The sequence below is a fragment of the Scedosporium apiospermum genome, assembly GCF_000732125.1.
Source record: "Scedosporium apiospermum strain IHEM 14462 chromosome Unknown SEQ_SAPIO_0088, whole genome shotgun sequence".
NCBI lineage: Eukaryota > Fungi > Ascomycota > Sordariomycetes > Microascales > Microascaceae > Scedosporium > Scedosporium apiospermum.
The window spans coordinates 195,888-221,105 of NW_015971789.1; the positions used below are offsets into that span (position 1 = coordinate 195,888).

Below are 25,218 nucleotides of genomic sequence, written 5' to 3' on the forward strand. Positions count from 1 at the left end.
AAGTTGAGCAGGGGAGCAGCAAAGTGGGCATCTAAATCCTGGAGAGGGAGGGAGCGTGGAAGGGGGTACACGGGGCAGGCCATGCCACGCCCGCCTCTAATAACGACGATGGAAAACAGACCTAAATCTCTAGGACGGACGGAGGGCAAGCCAAGCGATGTCAGACAAAAAGGTTGGTCTCCACTATCATACTTGTACAAGCGGCGAGAGGCGAAAAGAGGGAACTTGAGTTCGAGAAAGGAAAAATGGTCTTGGAGAGAATGTGTTTCGGGGGCCCAATCAAGCTTCGAGACCAGCGCCATGCGACATCAATCGCTCATCCAGGGGTCTCGAGAGAAACGAACAAAGTTTAAGAGAACATTGAACGCCTCAATGATAGCAACGGGGGGCACGGTCAACTTCTGGTTTCCGTTCCTCCTTCCACGCCCAGACAAGGTAAGAAGAGGTACATTGCCGTGCCGTGTGAGCAAAAGTAGATGCTACTTTGCACATCGCACATTTCTCGACTCTCTGCCCCAGCTTCGAGACGTTTTTTTTTTTTTGCCTCCCCGGCCAAAGCAAGAGGCGGCGAAGGGGGGCACGCGACTTCCTCCCCATTTTCTCAACTCTCGTGTGCTTGGCGAATTGTCAGACACGTGCGTTAACTGCACCCGGTCCATCAAAGGAGCAATGAGATAGGAGATCATGTACTGATCAAGTTCTGCGAGCCAATCGCTCAGCTGCGTGGGGATGTTTAGAGGTCCGGTCGTGTCGAGGTTGTTCGGTGGATGTTCGACGAATCAGAAGCTCCGGCTTAAGCACATGGGGTGAACCTCCGCCCCGGACGGGTCCAAGATCCCGTCTAGGAAAGAGGGTCCCTCAACCTCAGCTTACACTAGTATACTTCGTACTTTGCCTTGTCAAGGGCAAGTGCGATGCGATGGACATTGGACACTGGACATTGGACATTGGACTGATTGTGTGATGCTAGTACTTGCGTGCTTGCGTACTTCGTACACTACATTGTACATTGTACGCCTTGATCAAACCTAGTACAATTGTGCAAGTGCGCCCAGTGCGTCGTGTGCACCAGGCTTGTTCGAAGCATGAATTGAGGAAGTTGCGCACGAAGCTGTTGCTTCAATCGTCAGCAACTGCAGGGAGCAAAGAACTTAACCCCAACTCCAAACTCGATCGAACTGGGCCCGAGCAACAGTTTCTGAATGTTCAATTAGCTGCGATATATTGAGTCGGCATTGAGTCTAATGTTGGCTTGCAGTGTCGTATCATCCACAATACTCACGGGGAAGCAGTCAGTATAGAGACTTTTATCCATTTTCAAATGCTGGCCATTCCATTCCAAGCACGAGCTAGTCAAATCCTCCTCTGATCCTTCTCGGGCCACACGTGCCCTCACTCTTCCCCCGGACTTCTTCTCAAGGACCCTCCCCCACTGCCAAGGGGTTGCTCTCTATCCCAGAGCACCTACCAGCGTTGGAAGGTCTGCATGTGCTCTCCGCGTTACCACGTCCCATGTGTCCCCCACGGCTGGCTTTGATTGGAACTTCCCCGTCGATCTCTCTCTTCTCTTGCACTAGTACTCGCAACTCCGATATTGTGGCGTGGGCCATGCTAATATAGGCCATCCAACTTCTTCTTCACTGCCGTCGTGCGGAGGCGGTGTTTCTTTTTAACGGGCATTCCGCTCACCGAGAAGGCTGCACGAACATGTCGCGGTAAAGGGGCACACGATAGGAGATCTCGGATCGGGAAATCTAGGACACTTTTCTTTTTTTCTTGCTTTCTTTTTCCTCCTTCGGCTAGAGTTTGATAACAGGCGGCAATAGCTTCCAGTAAGCTCGTGCTCTCCTGTTCATGTAGCGATTATCGCCTCTCTCTAGCTTGTAGCCTGCGTCCTCACGTTCTATGATGCGACAAGTGGTTGGTATCAAACGAGACATGCCTTCAAAAACCCGCACTCTCTAAGTGGCGGAGGTAGCCCGAGAGGAGCACGTGGGCTGTTTTCGTGTGCCTGGATCGATCCATGCCCTGTATACTATGTCTCGCTTGGGGTTCGTCTGGGTTACAAGAGGAGCCGGGGTGCAGACCTAAAAATCCATAGGAGGCAAATTATATCCAGATCTTGCCCACCGAGAGAGACACCATCTGCAGCTTAAATTTAGAATATGCATTCAATATTAAGAGATCATGATAGCCATGACGATAGCGACCATCTTAGTAGTGTTTGACTCGGCTTTGTAGTGCTAAAACAATTCCGATACTAGCCTTCCTTGAATCCCACATAAATACCTATTTACATCATTTTTGGTCTCAAGACAGAGATCTCGACAAGTATCCCAACTCGCCCATACAATCATCCACATCCATATAAACACACACTCTCTCTACCAAACCCTCGCCTCGAACTCTTCAACTTACACCTCATTGCTGGGATACGTGACCTTGGTCGTCGCGTTAAATTCCTCCTTGATGCTCCTCACGCTCACAAACCTGCCCAGCAAGTTCTGGCTTCCTGCCTTATCATTCGTCCCGCTAGCCCTGCTACCTCCGAACGGCTGCTGCCCAACCACGGCGCCCGTGCTCTTACAATTGATGTAGAAATTGCCCGCCGCGTCACGCAGCTTGTCCTCGGCGGCTCGCACGGCTTGGCGGTCGGTGGCAAAAACAGATCCCGTCAGTCCATACTCCGAGGTTGAGTTGACGAGGTCGCAGGCGTCGAGGAAGGCTTGCGTCGAGTCGCCCGACTGGTTGTCGTAGACGTATACTGTGAGCACCGGGCCGAAGAGTTCGGTCGACAGGAGCCTGTGGGCGGGGTTCTTGGTCAGGTAGACCGTAGGGTGGATGAAGTAGCCCGTAGAGCCGTCGTACTTGCCGCCCGCGAGCAGCTCTAGCTCCTCGTCGGACTTGGCCTGCTCAATGACGCCCATCAATTTCTTAAACGACCCCTCGTGGATGACGGGGCCGATGAAGTTTCCGTGCTCCCAAGGGTTGCCGATCTTGAGAGCGTTGGTCTCCTCGACCAAGCGCTCCTTGAACTCCGGCCATATCGACGAAGGCACGTACACCCTCGACGTGGCGCTGCACTTCTGGCCCTGATACTCGAAAGCACCACGAACGGTGTTAATGACCGCATTCTCAACGTCTGCGGACTCGTGAATGAGGTGGAAGTTCTTGCCGCCGGTCTCTCCCACAACTCGCGGGTACGACTGGAATCTGCCTTCGGCGATTCCGGCACCGATAGCTCCGTAGAGCTTGCGGAAGACCGCCGTGCTTCCGGTGAAGTGCAAAGCCGCAAACTTCCTATGAGCCAGCACGGTCCTCGTGACCTCCTCCGCGTCGCCGGGCACAAACTGGATCACATTCTTGGGGAGGCCGGCTTCCAACAGAATCTGATACAGCAGCCAGTTCGAAGCAATGGCCGAATCCGAGGGCTTCCACACAACCACGTTACCGAGGAGCGCCGGCGCTGCGGGCAAGTTCCCAGCGATAGCCGTAAAGTTGAACGGCGTCACGGCGTACACGAACCCTTCCAGCGGCCGGTACTCCACCCGGTTCCACACTCCAGGCGTGTTATGCTCGGGCTGCTGAGCATACATCTCCTGAGCGTAATGGACGTTGAACCTCAAAAAGTCGACAAGCTCGGCGGCCGAGTCAATCTCCGCCTGCCAGGCATTTTTGCCCTGGCCGAGCATCGTCGCCGCCATGAGATCATATCGGTATTTTCCCGAGATGAGATCGGCCGCCTTGAGGAAGATGGCGGCGCGGTCGGCGAAGGGGAGGGATGCCCACTCGGCCTGGGCGGAGAGGGCCGAGTCGATGGCTTTGGAGACGTCGGCGGGGCTGGCGGTCGAGTACCTTGCTACGACGGAGGCGTGATGGGCCGGGTTGTGTTGCGAGCGGATGGCGGAGGTCTTGATCTGCGAGAAAGCGAAAGGTATTGTGAGAACTGCTAGTCTGGGCGCGTCGGGGGGGTTCTTGGGTCTTACTTGTTTACCGTTAACAACTACGGGAACGTCGAATGGGGCCTTGCTCTGCAGACGCTCAATTGCAGCCGTTAACCCCTCGCGCTGGGCTGAGCCTTTCGCATAATGATGCTACGCCTCCTCGTTAGCTTTTCCCATGTGATCTCTGCAAAGAAATTCTCTCGGAGTAGCACTCACGTTGGGCTCATTGGCCACCTTGGGTATCTTGAACGTTCCGATTGTCGACATCCTAGCTGTCTGAGCATTGCATAAAGATGCAGATCGAGGGAGGCTCTTCCTCAAGCCGGAAGCGGCTACTTGCCGAAGGGAAAGGGACATTGTCATATATCACGCCGGATGGGAACACAAGACTACGCAAGAGGAAACACCGCACGCGGGAATCAACTGATAATAATTAAAGGATAAGGAGAGACGGGTGAGGTACTACCACACACCAAAGGAAGACTCAAGAGGAGGAAACCCTCGGCGTTGCAATGGGTCATGGATTCGCTTTAAGGTTCCTAGACTCGGGCGTTTTGGAAGCTTCAACATGCGGGAGAGCTTCGGATTGGACAGTCTTGTTCATTCTTATCTGGTCCATTGGCCACTTGAAATGCTCAGGATGACTTCAATTGTGATACATTGGTTTCTCCTCGCTTTACGGCGGGTTAAGGCGGGGCGGCTGTCAATGACGTCGGCTTTGGTTGGAGCGTTCTGCCGATGCAGCCCACAAGACCCGCAGTGGGAATGCACGTGATAGGCTGCTTCACAAGCCTTCTGTGGGGTCGCGCTAGAACTCTCCTTCAACAGCCGAGACTACACTCCACTGCCATGATATGAGCCTTGATGAGGCAGGTCAAGAGTTGTTAGTTTGAGGCTTGGGATGTCGAGTCGGTGAGGGATTTAAGGATTTATTCAGGAATTATTTGCGTCTGGGGATGTTGGAGAGCGATATCGGTTGACTGATGCGATGCATCTTGTTCGATTCACTATGATATATATATGCATATATAGCTGAACTCCGCAAGCGGCATCCCCTCCGACTTATTACCCGATATGCCCCGCAGTATCGTAACAAAGGAACAGAAGGGCAATGAAAAAGAAACAGAAGTAATATAGGAAACCTAGCCTTGGAATGCAAAATTACATCCACATCTACCCTTGGTGCTCAGACTGCCCCGACTGGCTGGACGAAGATGATGCGGATGAGCTTGCTGGTCGGGCGACGTATCGCAACACTGGCACTGTCAAACCGTAACCCTGCGTCTTTCCCTGGGCGTCATGCTGGTCGATTTCGACCCGGATGCAAATGTCAAGACTGCCGTCGGTACCCTTGCCGTGTTGCGAAGACGCAGCCTTGTGTCGAGTTCCCGCATTCTCCTCTCCATCGTGGAGGGCGAAGCGGCCGTCCGACTTGCTCGAGTGATGGCTCTTCGGCCTTGTCTCCTCGACTGGCGGTTGGTTAGGATCCTGCTGCTGCGCCGGTTCCGTCACTATTCCGTCCCCCGCTAGCTCCGGGTCGTTCGTGGGTGAATTTTCCGTAATCATCGCATAATTCCGGCTCGGCATCGTCACAAAGTTGTTCTTTCCGGCCTTCTTCTTTCCGCCGGGCTGCTTATCGAAGAAAGACAGGAGTGTCTCGTCAGTCTTATGACCCATGTGGTGAATCTTGTTCCGGTGCGCGAGCAGGTTGGCGACCGGCGCAGGGGGTGGCTTGTTCACGATGGCCGATGAGATAATGTTGGCCATGTAGCGCTGATCGGCGAGGGGATCGACGCCCCGCTTGACGTCGGAGTAGAATCGGCCCACCGCTGCGAGGTGAACGTCACCGCTGAGGATGGTGATTCGGAGGTTATGCGTGGCAGAGATGTTTTGGAGGGAGTTGATGAGGTACTTGCGCTCGGCTTTGTGGGTGCGGGCCGTCCAGTGGTCGTCGAGATCGTCGAGTAAATCGACACTGCCGTCAAACTTGTTGAAGAAGGAGCCGCCTTTTGAGCTAGTTAGCTGCCAGAATGCCTCTCGTAGATATAAGATGGTTGATTGCAGTAACGTACCGAAACCAAACCTTCGGTTCAGGAACTTCATTGGTCCCATGATTGGGCTGGAGAAGATGTTCTCGAGCCATGTGAGTCGCTAGACGTAGGATGTTAGCCATCTCGTCCATATTCCAAGTCACGGGATAGTAGATTAAATCCTTACAGGATACGCAATGGGTACGCCCAGGAGAATCAGCAAGTGGGAAATGGGCTGTCCCGACTCCTTAGCGGCGACCAGTTCGGCCGACAGCTTGTCAAAGAGCAGCTCATATGTCTCAGGATAGTTGATTTGATGCCGCGTTCGCTGGGTAAACCAGCGTTAGCCAACCATACGCTCGCGGGGGGGGGGGGGGGGGGGGGGGGGGGGGGGGTAGATTGCAGCTATTCGGTCATACCTCTGTGCGGGCGTCAATACCTAGGAACGCAAGCCGTGCACCCAGGCGAGCGTAAAGGTTGAGAGAGTGCTCGGCGACGTATGGCTATGGACCAAGTTAGTAAAGCGATTTTTGTCTTTTCGCCGTATAGATTCACTAGGATGGGTTCGATCTTACACCGGGCTTTGGTCCAACAATATAGCCAATTTCTTGGGTTGTCCTCTGGGGTGCAACGAAGGCATTCTCTACTTGTTTCGGATCAAACCCTTGCCTCGCGTCACCGCCGAGGGTTGTTTCCACGACATCTGACTTGTCAGTAAATGGCACATGGGTTGTAAGACTCGGCTAGGCGAAATCGCCGCATTCGAATTCTCACCTGTTGTGTAAGTTAAGGGAGGAGGGGGCAGGTGGTGCTGGAAGAGAAGGTAGTACTTGTGCGCGGTACCACCGATGCCCCTGAAGACGTCGCACTTCATGAAATGATCCGTATAAGAACCGAACCCATCAATAATCTAGCCGAGTCGTAAAAGTCAGCCGTGTTCACATCCTTCGGAGAGAAACGCCGCTCCGGGCAAGATGTTGCTGCCCTACATCATGGTCATCCCAGATATTTAGCTGGGGAATCTGCCCATTGGCGGAAGCGAATGGCTCTCTGTTATACCTGTACACATTCGGAGGTAAGCGTCGATTCCCATAAGTGTCCCATTGACAAATGTGGAAATGAAGGATAACAAACGTACCATGAAATGTAGTTTTCGAGATAATAGTTGTCGCATTCCTGCCGCAGGTTATCGGGGAAGGGGAACTTCCCTCGCTTCCGCGGGTTTCCAATATCGGTCCAGACCCTGAGGGGTCCGTCAACACGGATCCCATCGTTGTAGATCTGGTCTCCCCCTCCAATCCTAAGAAGAAGAAAAAACCTGTTAGCTTCCGTTCACATTTCCCCTCCCTACCACACGCCTCCGGCCGAAAAATGGACTCGCTTACATGACATGGAAAGGGGCTTCATTATGTCGTCTGATCACATCATTCCAAAGCGCAAGATGACTCCAAGCCGCCTCGTCAGTTCCAACGCTGAAACCATTACACGAGAAGAACATGGACCTCATCGACTCTGTAATGGCGGGTACGAAAAAGCTATTTTGACGCGGTTTCGTGTCGCTGGAGTAGCGCACGTCGGGAACGGTGTACTCCCACTTCACTTCGGCATCCTCAATACCAACGACGATATCATATTGGAAAAAGGTGCACCGGGGGTCCGAGTTTAGGCACGAGCCCTGAATCACGGTAGGTGGGGACTCGGAGTGGGCTACGATGGTATTTGCCGTTATGGCGCCAGATATCTGGGGAGGACTCTCTACCTCTGGCGTCGCGTCGGGGCCAGACATGGCGACGAACGAGTGTGGAGAGACTGCACTGACACGACGGAGGAGTAACGCTGGCGCGGCAGGTGGGACCTTGCCGCCACCCTTGACGACGATGAGTGCGCTGCCGCGCCAGATCCTATTGTCGACCATACCGCGGTAGTTGAGGAGCGGGCCGCAGACGACTTCCAGTCCGTCGGCCTGCGCCTCGAGCTTCTGCGTCGCGTCGCCATTCTCTTGGGCGGGAACGACGATTGGCACGTGAGCGGCACCGCCGTTGCCGTTGCCAGCGGTCTCGATGCGATTCGCGTTGAAAAAGTCGGCGAGTGCGCCGGTGCTGCCAGAGCTCACTCCATCTCGCGGGGCGCCGAGGGGGCTATGCGAATGGGGGTGGGCGCCAGCATATCGCGCGAAGGCGCTCGACTCTTGGTGGCGCCATTGGCTCGAGGAGGCGTAGGGGTTGTTCTCGTTAACGTTGCTGTCTGGAGTCTCTCCAGGTAGGTGCGAGGGTGGGGTGGCCATGGCAAAGGGCTAGGATGATGGCGCGTGGGTCGCTTTCGAGCGGGATCGTGCCGAAATGGCGGGAAAGAGTAGTCTCGAGCTCGAGATCGTCGGGAAGAGTGTGTGGCTCGGGGACGGGAGTAAGTTTGGTTCCGTCGAGGTTGGGGTCGCGTTCGCTGGATTGGATCGATGACGTCGTGGGCACTCAAAGCATGTTTTTTTTGGTTTCCTGACAAGCTCAAGGTCAAGCTCCTGTGACGAGAAGAGAAAATTAATACCGATGCGTCATGAATCAAATCTCTTGGCAACAAAAACTGGAAGTTGAATGTCAATATTTTTGTTGTTAAAAAAAATAATAATATAAAATATCAAAAGGAGATTGGACAGCAAAAGCAAGGTGAAAAAAGAGTGGGAAGCAACCTTTGGAGTTCAAGAGTCAAATACTTCGTACAACGCGACCAGATCGAGATTCGACGTCGAGCGCGATGTTTGAGGAGACGCGACCAAGAAGAAAAAAGAGGATGGCCGGGGTGCAATATCTCACGGTCGAGAGGGATGGTCCCCTGGAACAAATGGTCACCTCCAACTTTCCAACAGCACGGGGATTGATTCACAATGGAAGGTTCACCAACACTGCGCAAACTGGAATGTACTTGCGACTTCCAAGGTTATATTTCAAGGATCAATCCCACTTGTCTCAGTGGGAGTGGGACGAGATGGCAATTTGAAGGCGGCCTCCGAAGGGATGGTGGTGGCTCTGGCTGGGCCAACATGGTGCAATCAGCTCATGTTTCGTCTTGGCGCATTGGCGGTTGCTTTCTTCTGGCCAGAATAAGCAACTTCACGTTCTGTCTCCGAGCAACTTGTGCTTCCGCTTGGTGAGTGAGCACTCCATCCATATGGGATTCGTCATATCGGGGTATAAGCGCGGGAACGAAATGGGTTCGGGGTTATATCGTTCTTCGCCTCATGTTCGCAGATCGGCGACATCATTGATCAATCAAGACCAAGTTTGGGAACTAGAGAAACACCTTGGATCACTTGAGGCTAGTAGGGCCTGACAGGTTGCGCAGCTCAGTGATAATATGACCACTCTGAGTGGACGAGCACTCCGCCCAGGAGCCAGCCAGCCAGGAACGTGGGCCAGGATCTGCAGCTAACCCTCCTAGGGAAACCTGTGTTTGATTGGATTGTCTGAGAGCAAAGTTGGAGCGAGCTGGAGGCTTGGCTGCCGACTCGACCGTCCAAGACTCTTTGTACTTTGTACTTCATCCTTCCATCCTTCGTGGATGGATCATTGATGATGGGTATTGATGGGTATTGATTCTGCCTCAGTCATCCAGTGTCATCGGAACAAAACGAAGAGAGAATTGTACCTCCCCACAAAGTAATCCTCGACATGAACATTTCACAAACAGCTGCATCCTCGATTGATGGTCGAAGGACACGGGGAGATATACAGAAGAACTCAATTCCAACCGAGAAACTCCATCATGTTCTATTTTTAACGTGTTATATACTATCTTTATTTCTCCCCCTTCTCCCAAACTCACAGTCTCATTGCATATATTATTATGCTTGGTGGCAGGGCACAAAGTGATTCCCTTTGTGTCGTAGTATTATGCGGAACGAAAAGTTGTGCAACCTAGCTATTATTCCCGATTCCCAAGCACTCTTACAAAGTAATCACAATAGTAGATGTTGGTGTATTCATGCACCTTGATCAAGTACATGCCCGAACCGGAACTGTCCCGGCCTTTTTCCTGGTGTACACGGAGAACTGCCGGCCCACCCATCCGGGATCCCGACCCGAATGGAGGTCGGCAACGGCCATACCCTCCCCTCTTTTCGGTGAACCCCTCACCAAACCGGGACCATGGCTCGGCCCGGCTGCCGGGTCCGATTTGGCTGCACGTTCACTTTCATATCTCGACTCTTGTTGCATGCAACTACCCTTCAACTCGTTACTGAAAGATAAACTGCCGAAGCAAAGTTTACATCGAGGATACTAGCCAATCCTATCTCCTTCCCTTATTTGCACCCTTTCCCTTTCCCTTTCCTTTCCCTTTGCCGTCAACTACCATCTCACCCTCCTCGGGTTTCCTAGCTGCGGGCTTTAGGAACCAGCACGAACTCCACGCCTAGTTGTCGAAAACTTGGGGCACTTGCCTGGCTTGCCAAACCCATTTTTAGGCAGAACCGCGCCCAAGCTCCAGACTCGGACGTCTGGACAATCCGTCGCCCTTGGTTAGGCATTGCATTTCATTGCTTAAAGACCTCAGGAAGCAAGTCCTTCGTAGATTACACCGCCATGGATTTCTTCATTTCCTGGCACTTGCTGGGCTCAAGGCTTGACCGGCCGAATCGGAGCCGGCAAGAGGCACTAAGGGTACTGCTGCCTGGAAATAGCATCTTCAGGTCCACTAGCTGAAGGTGGTAGATCATCCGATGAAACGATGCCTCGGAGACAAGCAGACATCTACAGGGTTTTCTTCCTCATTTCAAACTTCATCTTGAGTGTTAGTCCACATGACCTCCTCCCGCTTCTCCAAGCAAGGGCTCGCCAAGACGCTCCCTGATTGGATCGCTGCCTAGTTTTCCTCTCACCTCCGAAATGTCCTTGTCCTTGTCAGTCACTGGATCTCGCGCCACCCTCAGCGTTCCACCCGAGCTTCAACTCCCACGTCGCGCATCATTACCCTTGCAGGACGCGTTTTTCCAGCTCTCTGCAGCTAAAATTAGTCGACCCCATTTTGCTGTTTCGCCCAAGACCCTGAGCCTTTGCAACAGGGATTGGAACATTTCCGTAGTCGTGCTCAGCCACAACGTGTGGTGTGCACTATACTTCAAGCAGTAAGCATCGAGGTACTTTGTGGAACGGCGCTAAATTACTCCGCTAGATTCTGGGGTTTTGCCTCTCAGGTACGGTAATACGAGGGGGAAACCCAACATTGAACTTTCTCACTGTTGCCAGGCTGCATTGATGGTTTTTTGTATTCGCAGGGGACCTAATATACCCAGATTCTGGCGATTTTAGTGAAGCTACTATCCCTAGCTACACCCACATCGCGGGGGCTTAAGGCCACTGGCGCCCTACGTAGTGTACACCTCGCTCGTACCTGGGGATGGTGTGTCGCACATCGAAAGTGTACCTCTGCTTCGGATGCCAGTGAGCTCGATACCTCGATACCCCAAGATCAGATTACTTCAATACTTCAATTGATACTTCACACCTCCTTGCTTCACTGCTTGGTCACAGCGGCACTCGAGGTCTGCCCACTTCACACCGCACCTTCTGGCTGCAGGAAGCCGTGGGCTGGATCCAATCCCCTGTCCTCAATCTGATTTAGCCCCTGCCTACCTAAATTCCATCTTTGCTGTGCTGGCTCTGCTTGGTCCCTACAATGCAATTGAACTCTCAATCCTCATGCAGTTCCCCGCTGCCCTGTTGCCTGCCTAAACCAAGGAGAGGCAAGCTCTCACACTTGCCTCAACGTTCGTTTCTTCTCCCAGCTCGAACATGGGCTATTTAAGCTCTGGCTTCCTCCAGCTCTCATCACGGACTCAATTGAAGTTTGTTGTGCCATGCCTTCACTTCAGTATCCTGCCTCACTTGTTTCATCGTCATCGTCGTAGCCCGACTCAGTCAATTGACTCTGCCCGTGCTTATACTTCCCTTTCTCGCCCTCTGCGAGCTTGCCCCTCGTTGCCCCTCACCTCTCGCGTGCTCGTATCACCAGCATCATCTTCTTCGCCCTGCGCGTCCTCTTTACCAATTCAATCTAGGAGATTGATTCATGATAATCCTGCCGGCATAACTCCAAGTTCTTTCTTCTCCTATCCCGTCACCATGGCTATCGAGCTCGATCAGACCCCAGCTCCCCACACGGAGCTGGTCAATTACATCGCCGACCATCCTGAAAAGCCAATGGTCGAGATCATGGCCCCCTACCGCAAGTACGAGTCTCAGCTTCGTACCATTTTCGCCCAGGACCGTCAGGACCCGCGCCTGAACGACCCGTATATCAACGTCCTTCCGCTCTTCACGGAGAACACTAAGCGCATCACCACCCGTGCTAGAGATCTCGCCTCCGAGTCCCAGGAGGAGAAGGACAAGTACATCATGGCCCTTCCCGAGGACAAGCGCCGAGCCCACGGCTCTCCCGCTACCGTTTCCTCATTGAAGGAGTTCCAAAAGAACTTTGGTATCTTCTCGGAAAACTCCCTCGCCGACTTAGATTGGAGCAACGTCGTTGCCGCGGGCTCTTCCGTCGTCAATTGTCTCCTCCCCGTGCCTGCTGAGTTCAACACGAGCAAGAGAAAGCTCCGTGAATATTACCACGAGAAGTTTTGCCCTGCGTCCGATGTCGATCTCTTCTTGTATGGCCTCAATGAGGAGCAGGCGATCGAGAAGATCAAGCAGATTGAACAGGCCGTCCGTGATGCCATTCTCACCGAAGTCACCGTTGTTCGTACCAAATACGCCATTACAATTGCGTCTCAATACCCAACTCGCCATGTTCAGGTACAGTCTAGGCCGTCCTGTAGAACCTCGGATGCCATGAGACGCGAACTAACTTTATGCCCTAGGTTGTCTTGCGTTCATACAAATCGATCAGTGAAATCTTGACTGGTTTCGATATTGATGCTGCGGGCGGTGCTTATGATGGAAACCAAGTCTATGTTACACCCCGAGCACTTGGAAGTTTCATTACCCAAATCAATCAGATCGATCTGTCCCGACGAAGCCCTTCTTACGAGAATCGTCTGTCCAAGTACTCCCACCGCAACTTCGAGGTGTACTGGCCTGATCTCGATCGCTCCAAAATTGACCCTACCATCTTTGAGCGAAGCTTCCAGCGGACTTTGGGTTTGGCTCGCCTCTTGGTTCTCGAGCGCCTACCTACCTCGAGTGCTCGCGAGACCTATTTGAACAAGCGCCGCCGAGAACGCGGTCGACCCACCGTGTACTTCTCGCGTGCTCGTCTTCGAGGCAATATCAAGGACAATTATGAAGATGAGGTCGCCGATTGGGTTGATGAATCCGAAGTTTCCAACTATCACACATTTACCGTCCCTTACGGAGAGAAGTGCGTCATCCGAGTACTTGATACTTCGACGAGAAACGTCCTGCATTGCCACTAACACGTTTGCATTTTTTTTAGGTTCCATGCCAAGAAGATCGAGAAGCTGTGTTATACTCGCGATCTACGTAGGTGGACCCCCAAATCGGAGGCCTGCTCCTTTGGGTAGCTAACACTTTACGACCAGTTCTGAACGCCGAATGGAATCAGCATAAGAAGCGCGAGGTGTATCTTCACCGTCATCCCGCCTTCTTTGGCCGAGTCGAGGATGTTATTGAAGATTGCTGCGGCACGTGCCCGAAGCCTGTCACCCCTGAAGAGATCGAGGTTGCCAAGAAGGAAGCCGAGATATACATTTCCGGCAAGGTCAAGCTTTTGATCGATGACCCTGGCCGCCAGCAAATCGGCTCCTTTAACCCCTTGACTGCGGATGACTGGACTGACATGGCCTATGTCGGAAACACCGCACGTCTTTGCCAATCGATCGTGGACTCTGACGTCGACGAGGTGTTGGCTTGGCTCTCCCAGCCTGGTGCTGATGTTAACCGCCGCGATTACACCGGAAGGACTCCTCTTCATCTCGCCGTCGTAAGCTCGACTCCAGATGTGGTCAAGTGTCTTATTGACCACGGCGCGAGACTCACCGCTCGCCTGGCTGACGGGAAGACTGCCCTTCATCTTGCCGCAGAACGGGGCATTCCTGAAATGATTAAGTTGCTGATGGAGAAGAGCATCGAGAATGAGGAGGCCGAAGAGGAAAAGCAAGATGCCAAGCGTCAGGCCTTACGTGAGAGCCAGGAAGAAAAGAAACCTGCGAAGGCTGCATCCAAGTCGGAGGAAAGCGAGGAGTCGGAGTCTGAGGAAGATGAGGATGAGGATATGGACATGCTTGAGGACGCAGCCTCTGACGACGATGGTGCACACTCATTCGCTACAGGCTCATTTGTGAAGGTCAAGAGCGATGCCGAAGTGGACCGCATCAAGCAACTGGAGGAAAACAACAACGACGAGCCCGACTTCTATAAGATTGATGTCCTGGCATGGGATTCGCCATGTTCGCCTCTTCACCTCGCTATTGCGAGTGGCCATGAGGAAGTGGTCAAGACTCTTTGCGACGTGAGCCACACTCGTTTCCCATACATTCTCTCTCTGTCTTTTTCTCTCTTTCTTTCTCTCTCTCTTTTTTTTTTTTTTTTTTTTTTTTTTTTCGTCTCTTTTCCTGTTTGCATCAAGTATCCCCTGAAATAACTAACATAACTTCTCTAGTATGGTGGTGACGCACTACTTCCGATCAAATTCCTCAACTCTGAGAGGGAGCCTGTCGCTGCGATTCTCACGTTGACTCTTGCCCTATCTCTTCCCTTGGAGAAGGCCAAATCTATGGCCAGGCTCCTTCTCAGCCTCGGGGCAACGTCTTCCCAGGCCGATCTTAATGGATGCACTGCTTTCCATCGATATGTGGAATCGGGCAAGAAGGGGATGATCGACACGCTCTGGGAGGAAGATAGGACCGGTGTCAAGACCGCCATCAACCATCTAGTCGTTGGGTCCAGTTACTGGAATCCAAGCGCCATTAGCCCCCTTCATCTTGCCATCGTCAATGGGGATTCCACCTTCGTTCTGAAGCTCCTCGAGGCAGGAGCGAACCCACAGGTTGACTTCGAGACTTGGCTCAAGGCGGCGAAATTCTCTCCCAACCTAGAAAAGCGACTGGGCAACTTCGAGAACAACATGGGCATGTTCGAACAGGGCACCACACAACCTCTCATTGCGGCTCTCCAAAACTGCACAGATCCGGAGACTGCAATTCACCTGCTGGAGAAAGGCGCCGACCCTAATGCCGTTCCTACTTCTACCCGTAATATTATCAAGAATGAGTGGAATCGCCGCTACACTAAGGGCGAGTCGGCTCTCGATATCGTCCAGGGCTATATCAAGTCTCTCCGCGAATACAAGCCCCCCAGTCTCAACCACAAGGAGCCCACTCCGATCCCCGGCATCGACGAGTATCTTGACAACTTCATGGATGGCTCTTATCAGCATTGGGTGGTCTCCCGTGCTATTCGCAGTGCCAAGAAGACTCAGAAGGGGGCACTTGAGTGGTACCAAAAGGACACGTGCAAACTGAATACGGCAAAGCTAGAACTTATCGAGAAGCAGACAGAAGTGGTCAAGGAGGCGCTAGCAGGATATGAAAGACTTGAAAAGGTTCTCCTTGAGAAGGGTGCCAAGTCTTTCAAGGACTTGTATCCCGATATTGTTGCGCAACACCCTGGCCTCTATGTCCCCCCTGAACAACCGGCGGTGACGGCCGAAAAGCAGGAAGCCAAACCTTTCAAATATGAATTCAAGTTCACCAATGTCACTGACGTCACTGAGGCTAGGAAGGCGGCTTATATTCAATTGTAAGTTTCTCCTTTCAAAGAGAATCAGGTACTAACCTTACGTCTTCTCCGCTCTAGGTTCGAGGCCGCTTGGAGTGGCAATCTGGAAAAGATCAAGTCACTTACACTGCAATCCTGGGATGAGGAGCAGACCGAGCCTCCGCTGAAGATTTCTGTCAACGATGCTGATATGAATTCTCCCTTCTCCCTTGCCTTCATGCTCGGCCATTATGATGTGGCCTGGGGTATTGCCGAAGTTGCCCATGCACAATACTCTCCTCCCGAAGAAGAGGCGCGTTTGTATGAGATGAAGCGTGATGATGAGGATGACGAATGCTACAGCGACGACGACTCGGATGCCTACAGCGACCAGAGCAACGACGAACCCAAGATTGTCTCCAAGACTGTGGACAAGAAGTTCACCATTGAAAACATTGGCCAAATTTCCATGAAAGTCAAATCTCGGACTAAAGCCTCGGAGATGATCAATTGGTCTGTAAATACTTTCACACTCAAGGACGGTGAGCCAGATCCGGAGTCGTTCAATCGCCAGCCTATTTGGGACTTCCTCATGGAGAAGCAGGTGGAGGATGGTGTTTTCAAGCGTTTCCTCGACCTTTGCATTCATTTCGGAAGAAAGAAGTTCGATAACAAGTTGGGAAGTGACGAGCCCAGCTTTACTTTCCCTGAGGACACCTTCCGCAAGCTTGTTGAGAAGGGTAGGGTCAAGGTTCTTGCTGAGGTCATTAAGCGGACTGGAGCAGGAATCCCCCTGGACCACCTGGTCAAGAAGACTGGTGTGGAAGTGAAGGAAAAGCCTAGGTTTTACCAAGGACTGACCGTCTATGGCAAGAAGAGGTTCGTAACCCCCGCCCTCCTTCCCCCTTTCTTTCCTCCCTTTTTTCTTAGTTTCCCGCCCTTCGCCCCTCATAAGCTCCTCACCTATCAGCCAGCTCCCTATTCAAAATCATTATTTTGAGTTTGTATCACTAAGACAAGATCTCCCGATATAGGAAGGATTGGGCCAATGCTGGACGGAACATGTATGTCAAGTCTAGTGGGCTGAGGACGCCACCGCTTCTCCACGCCGCCCTTGGCGGAAATTTGGAGTCTGTAGAGTGGTTCTTAACGGACACGCCCCTACGCCTGTACACCGAATTCAGCCAGTCCAAGGCCGCCCAGGAAGATGGGCGTTTCAAACATCTCACGACGACGACCGGCGGCTTTGAGAACCTAGTGTCGAAGTGGCTTGGAAACGAGAGTAAGGATCGCCTCATTTCCCGCACATCCTCAGGGCAGGGCATTCAGATACTAATCAGGCGTTCAGATGACCTTGTTCTCCATTGCGCTATGCTATCTACCGAGACGGAGGACGCGTTGAAGATGGTGAAGTATCTCATCAAGGGCTGCCCGTCAGCCTTAGAGGCAAGAGATGCCTACAGGAACACCCCGTTGCTCACCGCAGCGCTCTTCGGTCGCGTCAAGTACTGCAAGCTGTTGATCGAAGGCGGCGCGGACCAGTCGGTGAGGAACAAGTTCGGCCAGAACGTAATCCACTGTGCCCTCAGGAGGGGCCCCAAGGCAGACCAACTCAAGCCGTTCTTGGAATTGCTTGATCAGGAGCTCGCCGCGCATCTGTTGAAGCAACGCTGTCTCTTGGAGTCTGGTGGGCTTACCCCACTTCACGGGTATATTGATGAGCTCACCCAAGAAGGTTACCGATGGGACAGTAGCCCGTCCCCCAGGAATCACAAGGCAAAAGAAGCAGCCGATGTGATTCAGCTTCTCCTCAAGTATAGCAAGGGTGTGGAACTCGAGTTGTTGAACGCTGCCGGCGATTCGTGCCTCCACACGGCTGTCATGAGATCTTATTCGTGGCTCACCAAACTACTCCTCGATGCTCGACCGAAACTACTGTACAGGGAGAATGCAGTTGGGCGAACCCCGGCTGAGGTGGCGCGCGACAAAATCATGGCCCAGAGATTCGCCCAGCCCGACGCGTTGTCGATCCCGACCAGCAATCGCAATGACAAGTGGGTGATCAACACGATCACAACAAAGGTCTCGGCCGAGAAGAGAGGAAAAGGAAAGAATCAGGAGCCTAATAAAGACAAGGTCTGGGAGATCTGTTCAGCTGTCGCCAAGAGATACCCCGACAAGCGCAGGCTCGTGAGCCTTAACGAGGCAAGCGATGTTGCCAAGCGCCTCGGGGAGGAGCACACCTCGTCGAGGTACTTTACTGTTCAGCCCAAGGCTGATGACTCGGACGACGAAGGCGCAGCGGAGAAGAAGAAGGATGATGATACAGACTTTGTGATCAACGAGGGCAAGGGCCGTGCCAGCTCATCGTGGACACCTCCGGAGGGCTTCAAGTCGGCCCTAGACAAGAGGAAGGAGAACAATGAGCCGGTCTGCAAGGGTTGCGGGCAGTATCACGAGCTGATTGACGCCTCTGACTCGAGCAGCTCAAGTGAGGAGGACGGTGATTCAGATGAGTACACGGATTACTGATAATTCTGAGTTCAGACAGGGAGATTCTCTTTTTGTTGAGGTAGGCCGGAGGAAACACTCGAAATATGGCTTTGACACAAATTTTATTCAAGCTTTTGGTTTCGTTCATTCTGTACTTCGTATATGGCCCTAGGCTTGTTTTTATGTGGGCTTCAATCTACCTACGCCGAGAATAGTCTTCCAAATTCTACGTAATTTTTTGCATCTTCTTGGTCCATTTATATCCAGTCCCTCATCACCTTCATCGAGCTCATATACCACCTCCAGAGAAAGAATCCGTCACGTACGGCCATACCCCCTTGAAAGCGTCCGATCCCGTCCGCTCTCGGGTATAAGCTTGGGAGGGCCGAACCAGTAGTTGGGTCGGTGACGACCAGCGAATCCTCGGTGCTGTATGTTTCTTTTTTCTTTTTCTTTCTTTTTCCGTTCTCCTTTCCCTTTGCTCTTTTGATGTAGGAGAACCGTTCAAGGAGCCTGGGCAATTCCTCAGTGCTTCAGGTTCAAGTTTGTCTTTACGACCTGAGGCTGATGATTCGCTGTGCCTGTGTGTCCCTGGGGAGGAGGAGGCGTTCCTTCGGTATTAAAAAGTGACGTATTAGAGAAGAGCACTCGTTGCTGTCTACGATGGCCCAATGAACGGAGCCAATTCTGCGGGGATAATTCGATTACTCATAAGAACTGGTGATTGTCCCGCTCTCATTGGGCACGGGAGCTAATTTCCCCGTTTTGCCTCTTGCCCAATCCGGTTTCTTGGTGCCACTGTACCACCGTACACTTCCTCTCCATGTACCAACTGGATTGATCAATCAATTGAACATTTCCCCAACCGGGTTTTCAGGTCCGACAGGCACCGACGAACTCAGCTCGACAGTGGAGGAAATTGATCAAAGTAAAGACCGACGACCCTAGCGTCAGCCCCCCTTAGCCTCCTCTCCAGACTTTCCTCCTGCATATTCAAATCAGACGACCCCCAAACTCAATCCCAACATTTCAATTCTCCCAAGTCAAGCAGCAACTACTTGTACGCCTTCATTCTTTCTCTCTTTCGCCATGAAGTTTATCGCCGTCACCCTCGCTCTCGCCGCTGCGGCGCTCGCCCAGGACACCCCGTCCACCAGGATCCCGGAATGCGCTGTAAGCAAACCCCCCACGCGTGTCGCGCGCCATCAACCTCGGAAACCTTCCTCAAAGCTTCTCAATACACCGCCAGCAGCGGCGGCAGGTAAAATCAGAACTAACATAGAAGTAAAACCATCTTCTAGAACTCGTGCGTTACCCAAGCTACCAGCGGCAACAAGATCGCCGGCTGCAACCAAGGCGACATCAAGTGCGTCTGCTCCAACGACTCCTTCCTCGACTCCATCGCCTGCTGCCTCGTCGACGTCTGCGACGAAGCCGGCCAAAAGGCCGCCGTCTCTTTCGCCCTCGCCCTCTGCAGCGGCGCCGGCGTCTCCGTCCCCAGCGAGGTCGTCTGCAAGACGGCCGGCGGTAATAGCGACAGCGCTTCCAGCGGCGCTCCTGCCAGCGGATCTGCTACCGAGTCCGGGTCGGCTGCTACTGGCACCACTAGCGGCGCGGCGGGTTCTACCCCTTCGAGCACCGAGTCTTCGGCTCCGACGTCTTCCGGCGCTGCTGGTGTTGTTGGTGCGCCGGTGGGTGGGCTTCTTGGAGGTGTCCTTGCTGCCCTCGCCCTTCTGTAAACGATGCAGCGCGATCTACGCACCTCTATCTAGTCGGTCAGGGTCCAATTTGGCTGTCTTGTGCGGAGGGTGTCTCGATACAGTGCTTCGGCCGACCCCCCGATATCAGAGATCGCAAACCGGGAAATGTCATTATGGTGCTAGGAGACCGCTCCCGTCGGCAAAGGCTGGTCCGATTATACCTGGCGTGACATCTAACGATGTCGGATGTTGGATACATATACGGCCCTCGGCCCCCCTTATTCATAATTTCTCAATCACGTTGTAATTAGGCAGACGCATTAATACTTTTACGACCCCGCAAAACAATCTGCATCCCGTTTCCCGCACTTCGTCTACGTTTTCCTCCGTCTTCCGTTTCCAGGTTCCTTTCAGCACTGCGCAATTCGCGTCGCAAGACTACGCTCGCCGTCCCTCTCGGTGTGTCTGGGCGGCTGCGTTGCTAACGTTTTTTTACCCGCTTTTTTTTTCTTCCTTGTTCTCTCAAGATTTCGTGTAAGCTCAAGGTAGCACGCGTTCGGCTGTCTCGGACGCTCGCTGTGTCGCATAAACCCCGCGCCGCGCACCGATCTTACGTCGGCATGTTGGTTCCACATAGATTTGAGAGTCTTTTTTTTTCCTTTTTTTTTTTTTTTTTTTTTTTTTTTTTTTTTTAGACAAGGAGTGAAGAGAACGCCAGTCCGAGGCTTTTGCGTGAGTGCACCAGTTCCCGCAGGTGGGTGCAAAGGGGTTACACGGCACACTTCACTGGCAATGCCGTTCATCTGTCCCGCCCCCATCCAGAGAAGCACAGCCGATCTTCCGAGGGAGGATTGCGTAAACCGGGCAAATCAATATGCCATTCTCCCACCAGGTTCGCGCTCATTAAGATTATTATTCCTTCATGTATGTCGGCCGATCAAAGGCTTTTCGTAGGGCACATCCTTGGGACATTCTCTCCTTGTTGCCCAGGTCAGGGGGCTCGGGGAGCAGCGGGCTGCGCATCATTATTTGTACGACACGGATCAGCAGGACCTCGTTTTCCGGCATGAAAACATAATCCCCGTCTGTTCCATGATACCGGTTGTGCGAGCCGTGGCTGGGCTAAGAGGTCCAAATACTAGACTGGCGAGGGTAGGCTCGACTGATGGCATCTGATGTGCAAAACTGGAAAAGGTCCACCTGGTGTGCTTACATAGGTTCAGTATATCGGGCAAAGCTGCTCCCGGGTCGCTTTACCTTTTCGTTATTTATACATATATTTTAATTTTTTTCTCCCTTTGGGAAGTTCATAGAAGACATTATTAGTATTATTGGGAAGTTCTTAGAAGATATTATTAGTATTATTATGAAGAAAAAAAAGGTAAATATTTTTTTGAAAAATAAATAGATAGATAGATAGATAGATAAATGAATAAATAAATAGGCCTGCCCAAACACCGAAGGTTATCGAGTTGTAAATGTGCAGTTGAGTCTGTCCATGCGGCTCCGGGCTGATGACGTTGGGAGCCTGATAATCCTCCTGCACGCGCACGACTTCGTTGCCCAGGCCGGAGCGTTCATGCCGAAACAGTCCCACAAAGCTCGAGTCCGCGGTATTCTCGCACCCATGTTCCGATGGAGTTACTGACATGCTCCTGCTCGACGTATCACCATGGTATTTAGAAGTGTTCTCGGGTCTTCACCGCCAATCCTTGTACTTCACAGGGAAATGAGAACAAAAAAGAGGGCGTCCCCGAGATTACCGCGTTAACCACAATGGACGGGTGTGCCCAGAGGAAAGAGGCAACTCCGAAGTAGGTGTAAGGTTTTTTTTTTTTTTTTTTTTTTTTTTTTTTTTTCGCTCCAAAACCCTTCAGTGATGTCTATAAGTACGGAGGGTAATGTTTGATGAGACCCTTAAGATCGACTTGGCCCGAGTGTTCACAATGATGCACAGCCCGACGTATTCCCCGAGAGAACAATCCTAGGGGCAGGGTAACATCAAGTATCAAAAGTGGCTCGATAAACCTGCAACAATAGCTCGATAATGGGCCAGGGACTTTCGCACAGGCGGTGGAAAGCGCACATGGGAAACCCAGGATGCCTGCCAAATGCCCACACGAGCGAATATTTCTAAACTAAAAAAAGAGGGTCCCTTTTGTAGGAGAATCTACGCCATGAACGGCAAAATTATCCGGACAGCGAGGGGACTTCGTCGTCGTGTAGGGTCGATGGTGATGACGCCAATTAGTCGGTGAGGTTAATTCAGTGTAGTGTGGGCTCCTAGTGGAGAGTTGTGTGTGGAGTTCTGAGGGTTATGGTCTGTCTCAGACGTTGACGATTCCCATCTTGTCGGTGCCAAGCCTAGAGCTTCATCATACCTCCCAAGGTCCTGTACGAAGTACGTAACGAAGGGCGTACATCAAACCTTCCGTTGAAGATGGTGATGGAAGTTTTCATGTTCCGCATTCTTCAACCCCAAATAGACGTGGGGGGTTAGCCTGCCCTCAAAGCTCAACTCTGAATGGCTGGGCGATGGAGGACGTTGGCCCGCCTGTGGCAAACGTTCACCAAAGTTCGACGTTGCAACGAACTGAAGGGGTCCTGGTCAAGTCCACTGCTACTACTTCGTAGAGCAGCAAGGTTTGGACATTGAGGGGCGAGAAGTACCCACAAACCAAGCTTCGGATCGTACGAAGTCCTTGATCCATGATGCCTGTTTCAATGTTGGTAGTGTGGTGTAGTGGCTTCAACAGGCAGTCTGGGAAACCAGCCAAGTGGAGATACCTAGCAGCGTGATACCTGTTGTGCTCTAGCTCGGTTCATTATTAGCCTACTGGTTAGCTGCATGCAACTGCAGAGCACCCCAGTCTTCGAGAACATTTCCACTCCCAAGGCTGCATCTGAAGAACGCAGCTCCAGTTTATGTGGCGCCAGAAAGGAGGACGGGATTGCTTCACATGCCAACGTCAATCTCCGTAGGCCCCGTTTGCGACATCGGGGCTCATGACGGGCAATGCATTATCAGTGCCCAGCAACATCAACGGATATTACCCCTCGGAGTATTATTGAGCACCGACGAACATACATCTGATGCTGTCCTGGAATCGATGTACTAAGGTCAAAGCTCAGGCAAGAGGATTCAAGTGCCTGAGCTGGTGATGATGCTGACTCAGCTAGGCTATGTCTGAACAATATAGCCCTTTGTGGAGTCGAGCACAATTGCATCCTCCAAACCGGTAAGTGTAGAATCAGCACGAAGAAAGTTCCGCACCGAGAGCATCACTGGTCACTTTGGGCATAACATATAATGTGCAAAGGATGAATGGCCCAAGATGTCAAAGTACAGGGCTAGGTATCCAGCAGTCCGGTCACCATGTGTTCTGCGACCGTTTCCCCCTCACGACAAATTGGCTCCAACGGCGCTCGGGCAATTTTCAATTGGTGTACCCTTCTCTGGAGCCCCTTCCGACATTCGCGGAGCAACGTCCTGCATCAAGGTATGAATGGGGAACGGTTCTAGCCTCGCCCACCTCCCAGTTCCAAGCAAGGGGGTTGCGAGACTCGGGGCTGGTGGAATTGCTTAATCTCAGGACAGAAAGAACCCTGCTAGGCTGTCCAAAAGGATGCGCTACTAGTGTAGTCTTGGACTGCATCACATCTTGTTTGGTGTAGCATCCTTGGTGATGGGCGGTATCTCTCAATTTGAGTGTTGTATTCGGCTAACTTGCCGAGTGCCGTTTGAACATTCTCTTATGAGCCTCATAACCAGGCGAGGCGGGGGAGCTCCTGGTCATCCACGATATCTCGCGATGTGAGGGTGATATTAATATCGCTCTCTTTACTCACAATAAGAAGATAGGTTCGGCGAAACCACTCGGTTCGTCGACCCAGATTTTTCCGAATCTCCTTTGATAAGAGAGGAGATGCCACTGCTCGGTCCTGCCTTGCCCGTGTCTTTCTCCTACTTCATACAACCTGGTTCGAGTATCAGAATAGAAAAAGTGGTCTCGAGTGCTTGTGGGGATGGTAGGGTGGACATGGGTCGTCCCGATGCTGCGAGACCTACTTCGTACCTCTGAATATCTACTGAGTATAAGTAAGCATCTTGATCGCGAAACATATTGTACAGCAGGGGAAATTCATAACCAGCACTCGCCATCAATCCCATTCCCATCAACCCACACTTATCCGCTAGTGCACATGTAGCGTAGCGTAGACGTAAACCGGGATCCTTCGCCGCGTGGCATTGTCCCATTACCCCCAAAAGGATTCCTCGTAGAGTCGCGCTAGAACAACCCAGGAGCTCCAGTCGAATTTTACTCTGGCACCACACGACGAAGTAGTGTACTCATAGTCTACACCAAATGACTAGTGCGCCCAAAAACGAATTCTGACATGTTTGGCCCAAGCTAGAGGCGGCAAAAAAAGGCGGCGTGCAGGAAGCAAATCGACTGAGGTGGGAACTTTCGAAGCGCCCAGATCGCGCATTATCATTGTCTCACACCCCTCCCACTCATCTGAAGACCGGTTCAATCTTCAGATTTGATGCTTGGTGTGGTGTCGAGACACCACGAAGTAACTCCATCTTTTGCACACAGACCTAAAAGGAAAACAGAAAACGTTCGTACTTCGTAATACCCTCCATCGAAGCGGTATCTTGGGAAATCAAGCTCCACTTGGTAGATTTGAGCAATCCAACGGCGATCTGTCATCATTCATAACTCCACTTCTTCTTGATTCGAATCAGCTGGTGTTTTCGATTTTCCCGTTAGGTTTAGTGATCGTCAGGGATGGACCCCTCGAGAATATATTCATACGAAGGAGTCCTTGGTCATGCTGTGCGAACAGGGCTGCGAACAAGCTCACAGTAGTTTTTGTGACAAGGTCATGGATTCGAGCTCATTCAAGACATATGGAGGTATATTATTGCGAAATATTCGTCGGGCTCAAGTGGATTCGTTTTCCCCAGACTCGGACTCCATAATGGAATTGCGCTTTCGGTGAACTGCACAACCAATGCTTGTTTGCAATACAGCGGCTCCTCCTGTGGGGTGACGTTTTGTTGGACGAACTGGTGCACTGGTGCTTGACGAGGTTTCCCGAACGTGATTCGTCGGCATCGAGGTCCGGCGACAATTGGGATCAGTCAAGGCCACTTGAAACTTGAAAGCTGTCCTATCAATTCGATAAATTTGGAAGCGCCCAAATAGGGTAAAAAACGTGGAGAGGTAGCATCTCATGTATGTCCTGCGTCGAGGGCTTGCATTCTGCGTCGTCCCCTCTGTACGAAGTACTTCGTATTTGCTGCTGGTGGGTGGCAGGAGGTGCCCCGGCGATG

General features: G+C 52.1%; 4 protein-coding genes across 4 annotated transcripts; 2 read left to right on the forward strand and 2 right to left on the reverse strand.

Moving 5' to 3' along the window:
- Window positions 1-2,414: 2,414 nt before the first annotated feature.
- SAPIO_CDS3084 (Delta-1-pyrroline-5-carboxylate dehydrogenase, mitochondrial) lies at window positions 2,415-4,211 on the reverse strand (the record flags this gene model as incomplete). Its single annotated transcript, XM_016785953.1, has 2 exons — window positions 2,415-4,094; window positions 4,161-4,211. 2 exons carry the CDS (start codon window positions 4,209-4,211, stop codon window positions 2,415-2,417), a joined length of 1,731 nt encoding a protein of 576 aa, XP_016643959.1.
- Window positions 4,212-5,117: 906 nt separating this feature from the next.
- SAPIO_CDS3085 (uncharacterized protein) lies at window positions 5,118-8,258 on the reverse strand (the record flags this gene model as incomplete). Its single annotated transcript, XM_016785954.1, has 9 exons — window positions 5,118-5,950; window positions 6,017-6,095; window positions 6,162-6,302; window positions 6,394-6,477; window positions 6,550-6,677; window positions 6,749-6,884; window positions 6,964-7,033; window positions 7,113-7,274; window positions 7,360-8,258. The coding sequence occupies 9 exons, from the start codon at window positions 8,256-8,258 to the stop codon at window positions 5,118-5,120; spliced, it is 2,532 nt and encodes an 843-aa protein (XP_016643960.1).
- A 3,829-nt stretch (window positions 8,259-12,087) lies between these two features.
- SAPIO_CDS3086 (Ankyrin repeat protein) lies at window positions 12,088-18,216 on the forward strand (the record flags this gene model as incomplete). The annotated part of the gene is made up of 7 exons (XM_016785955.1): window positions 12,088-12,762; window positions 12,828-13,327; window positions 13,403-13,449; window positions 13,509-14,437; window positions 14,588-15,726; window positions 15,784-16,563; window positions 16,719-18,216. 7 exons carry the CDS (start codon window positions 12,088-12,090, stop codon window positions 18,214-18,216), a joined length of 5,568 nt encoding a protein of 1,855 aa, XP_016643961.1.
- A 1,050-nt stretch (window positions 18,217-19,266) lies between these two features.
- SAPIO_CDS3087 (Uncharacterized protein) lies at window positions 19,267-19,916 on the forward strand (the record flags this gene model as incomplete). Its single annotated transcript, XM_016785956.1, has 2 exons — window positions 19,267-19,350; window positions 19,479-19,916. The coding sequence occupies 2 exons, from the start codon at window positions 19,267-19,269 to the stop codon at window positions 19,914-19,916; spliced, it is 522 nt and encodes a 173-aa protein (XP_016643962.1).
- Between the last annotated feature and the right edge of the window lie 5,302 nt (window positions 19,917-25,218).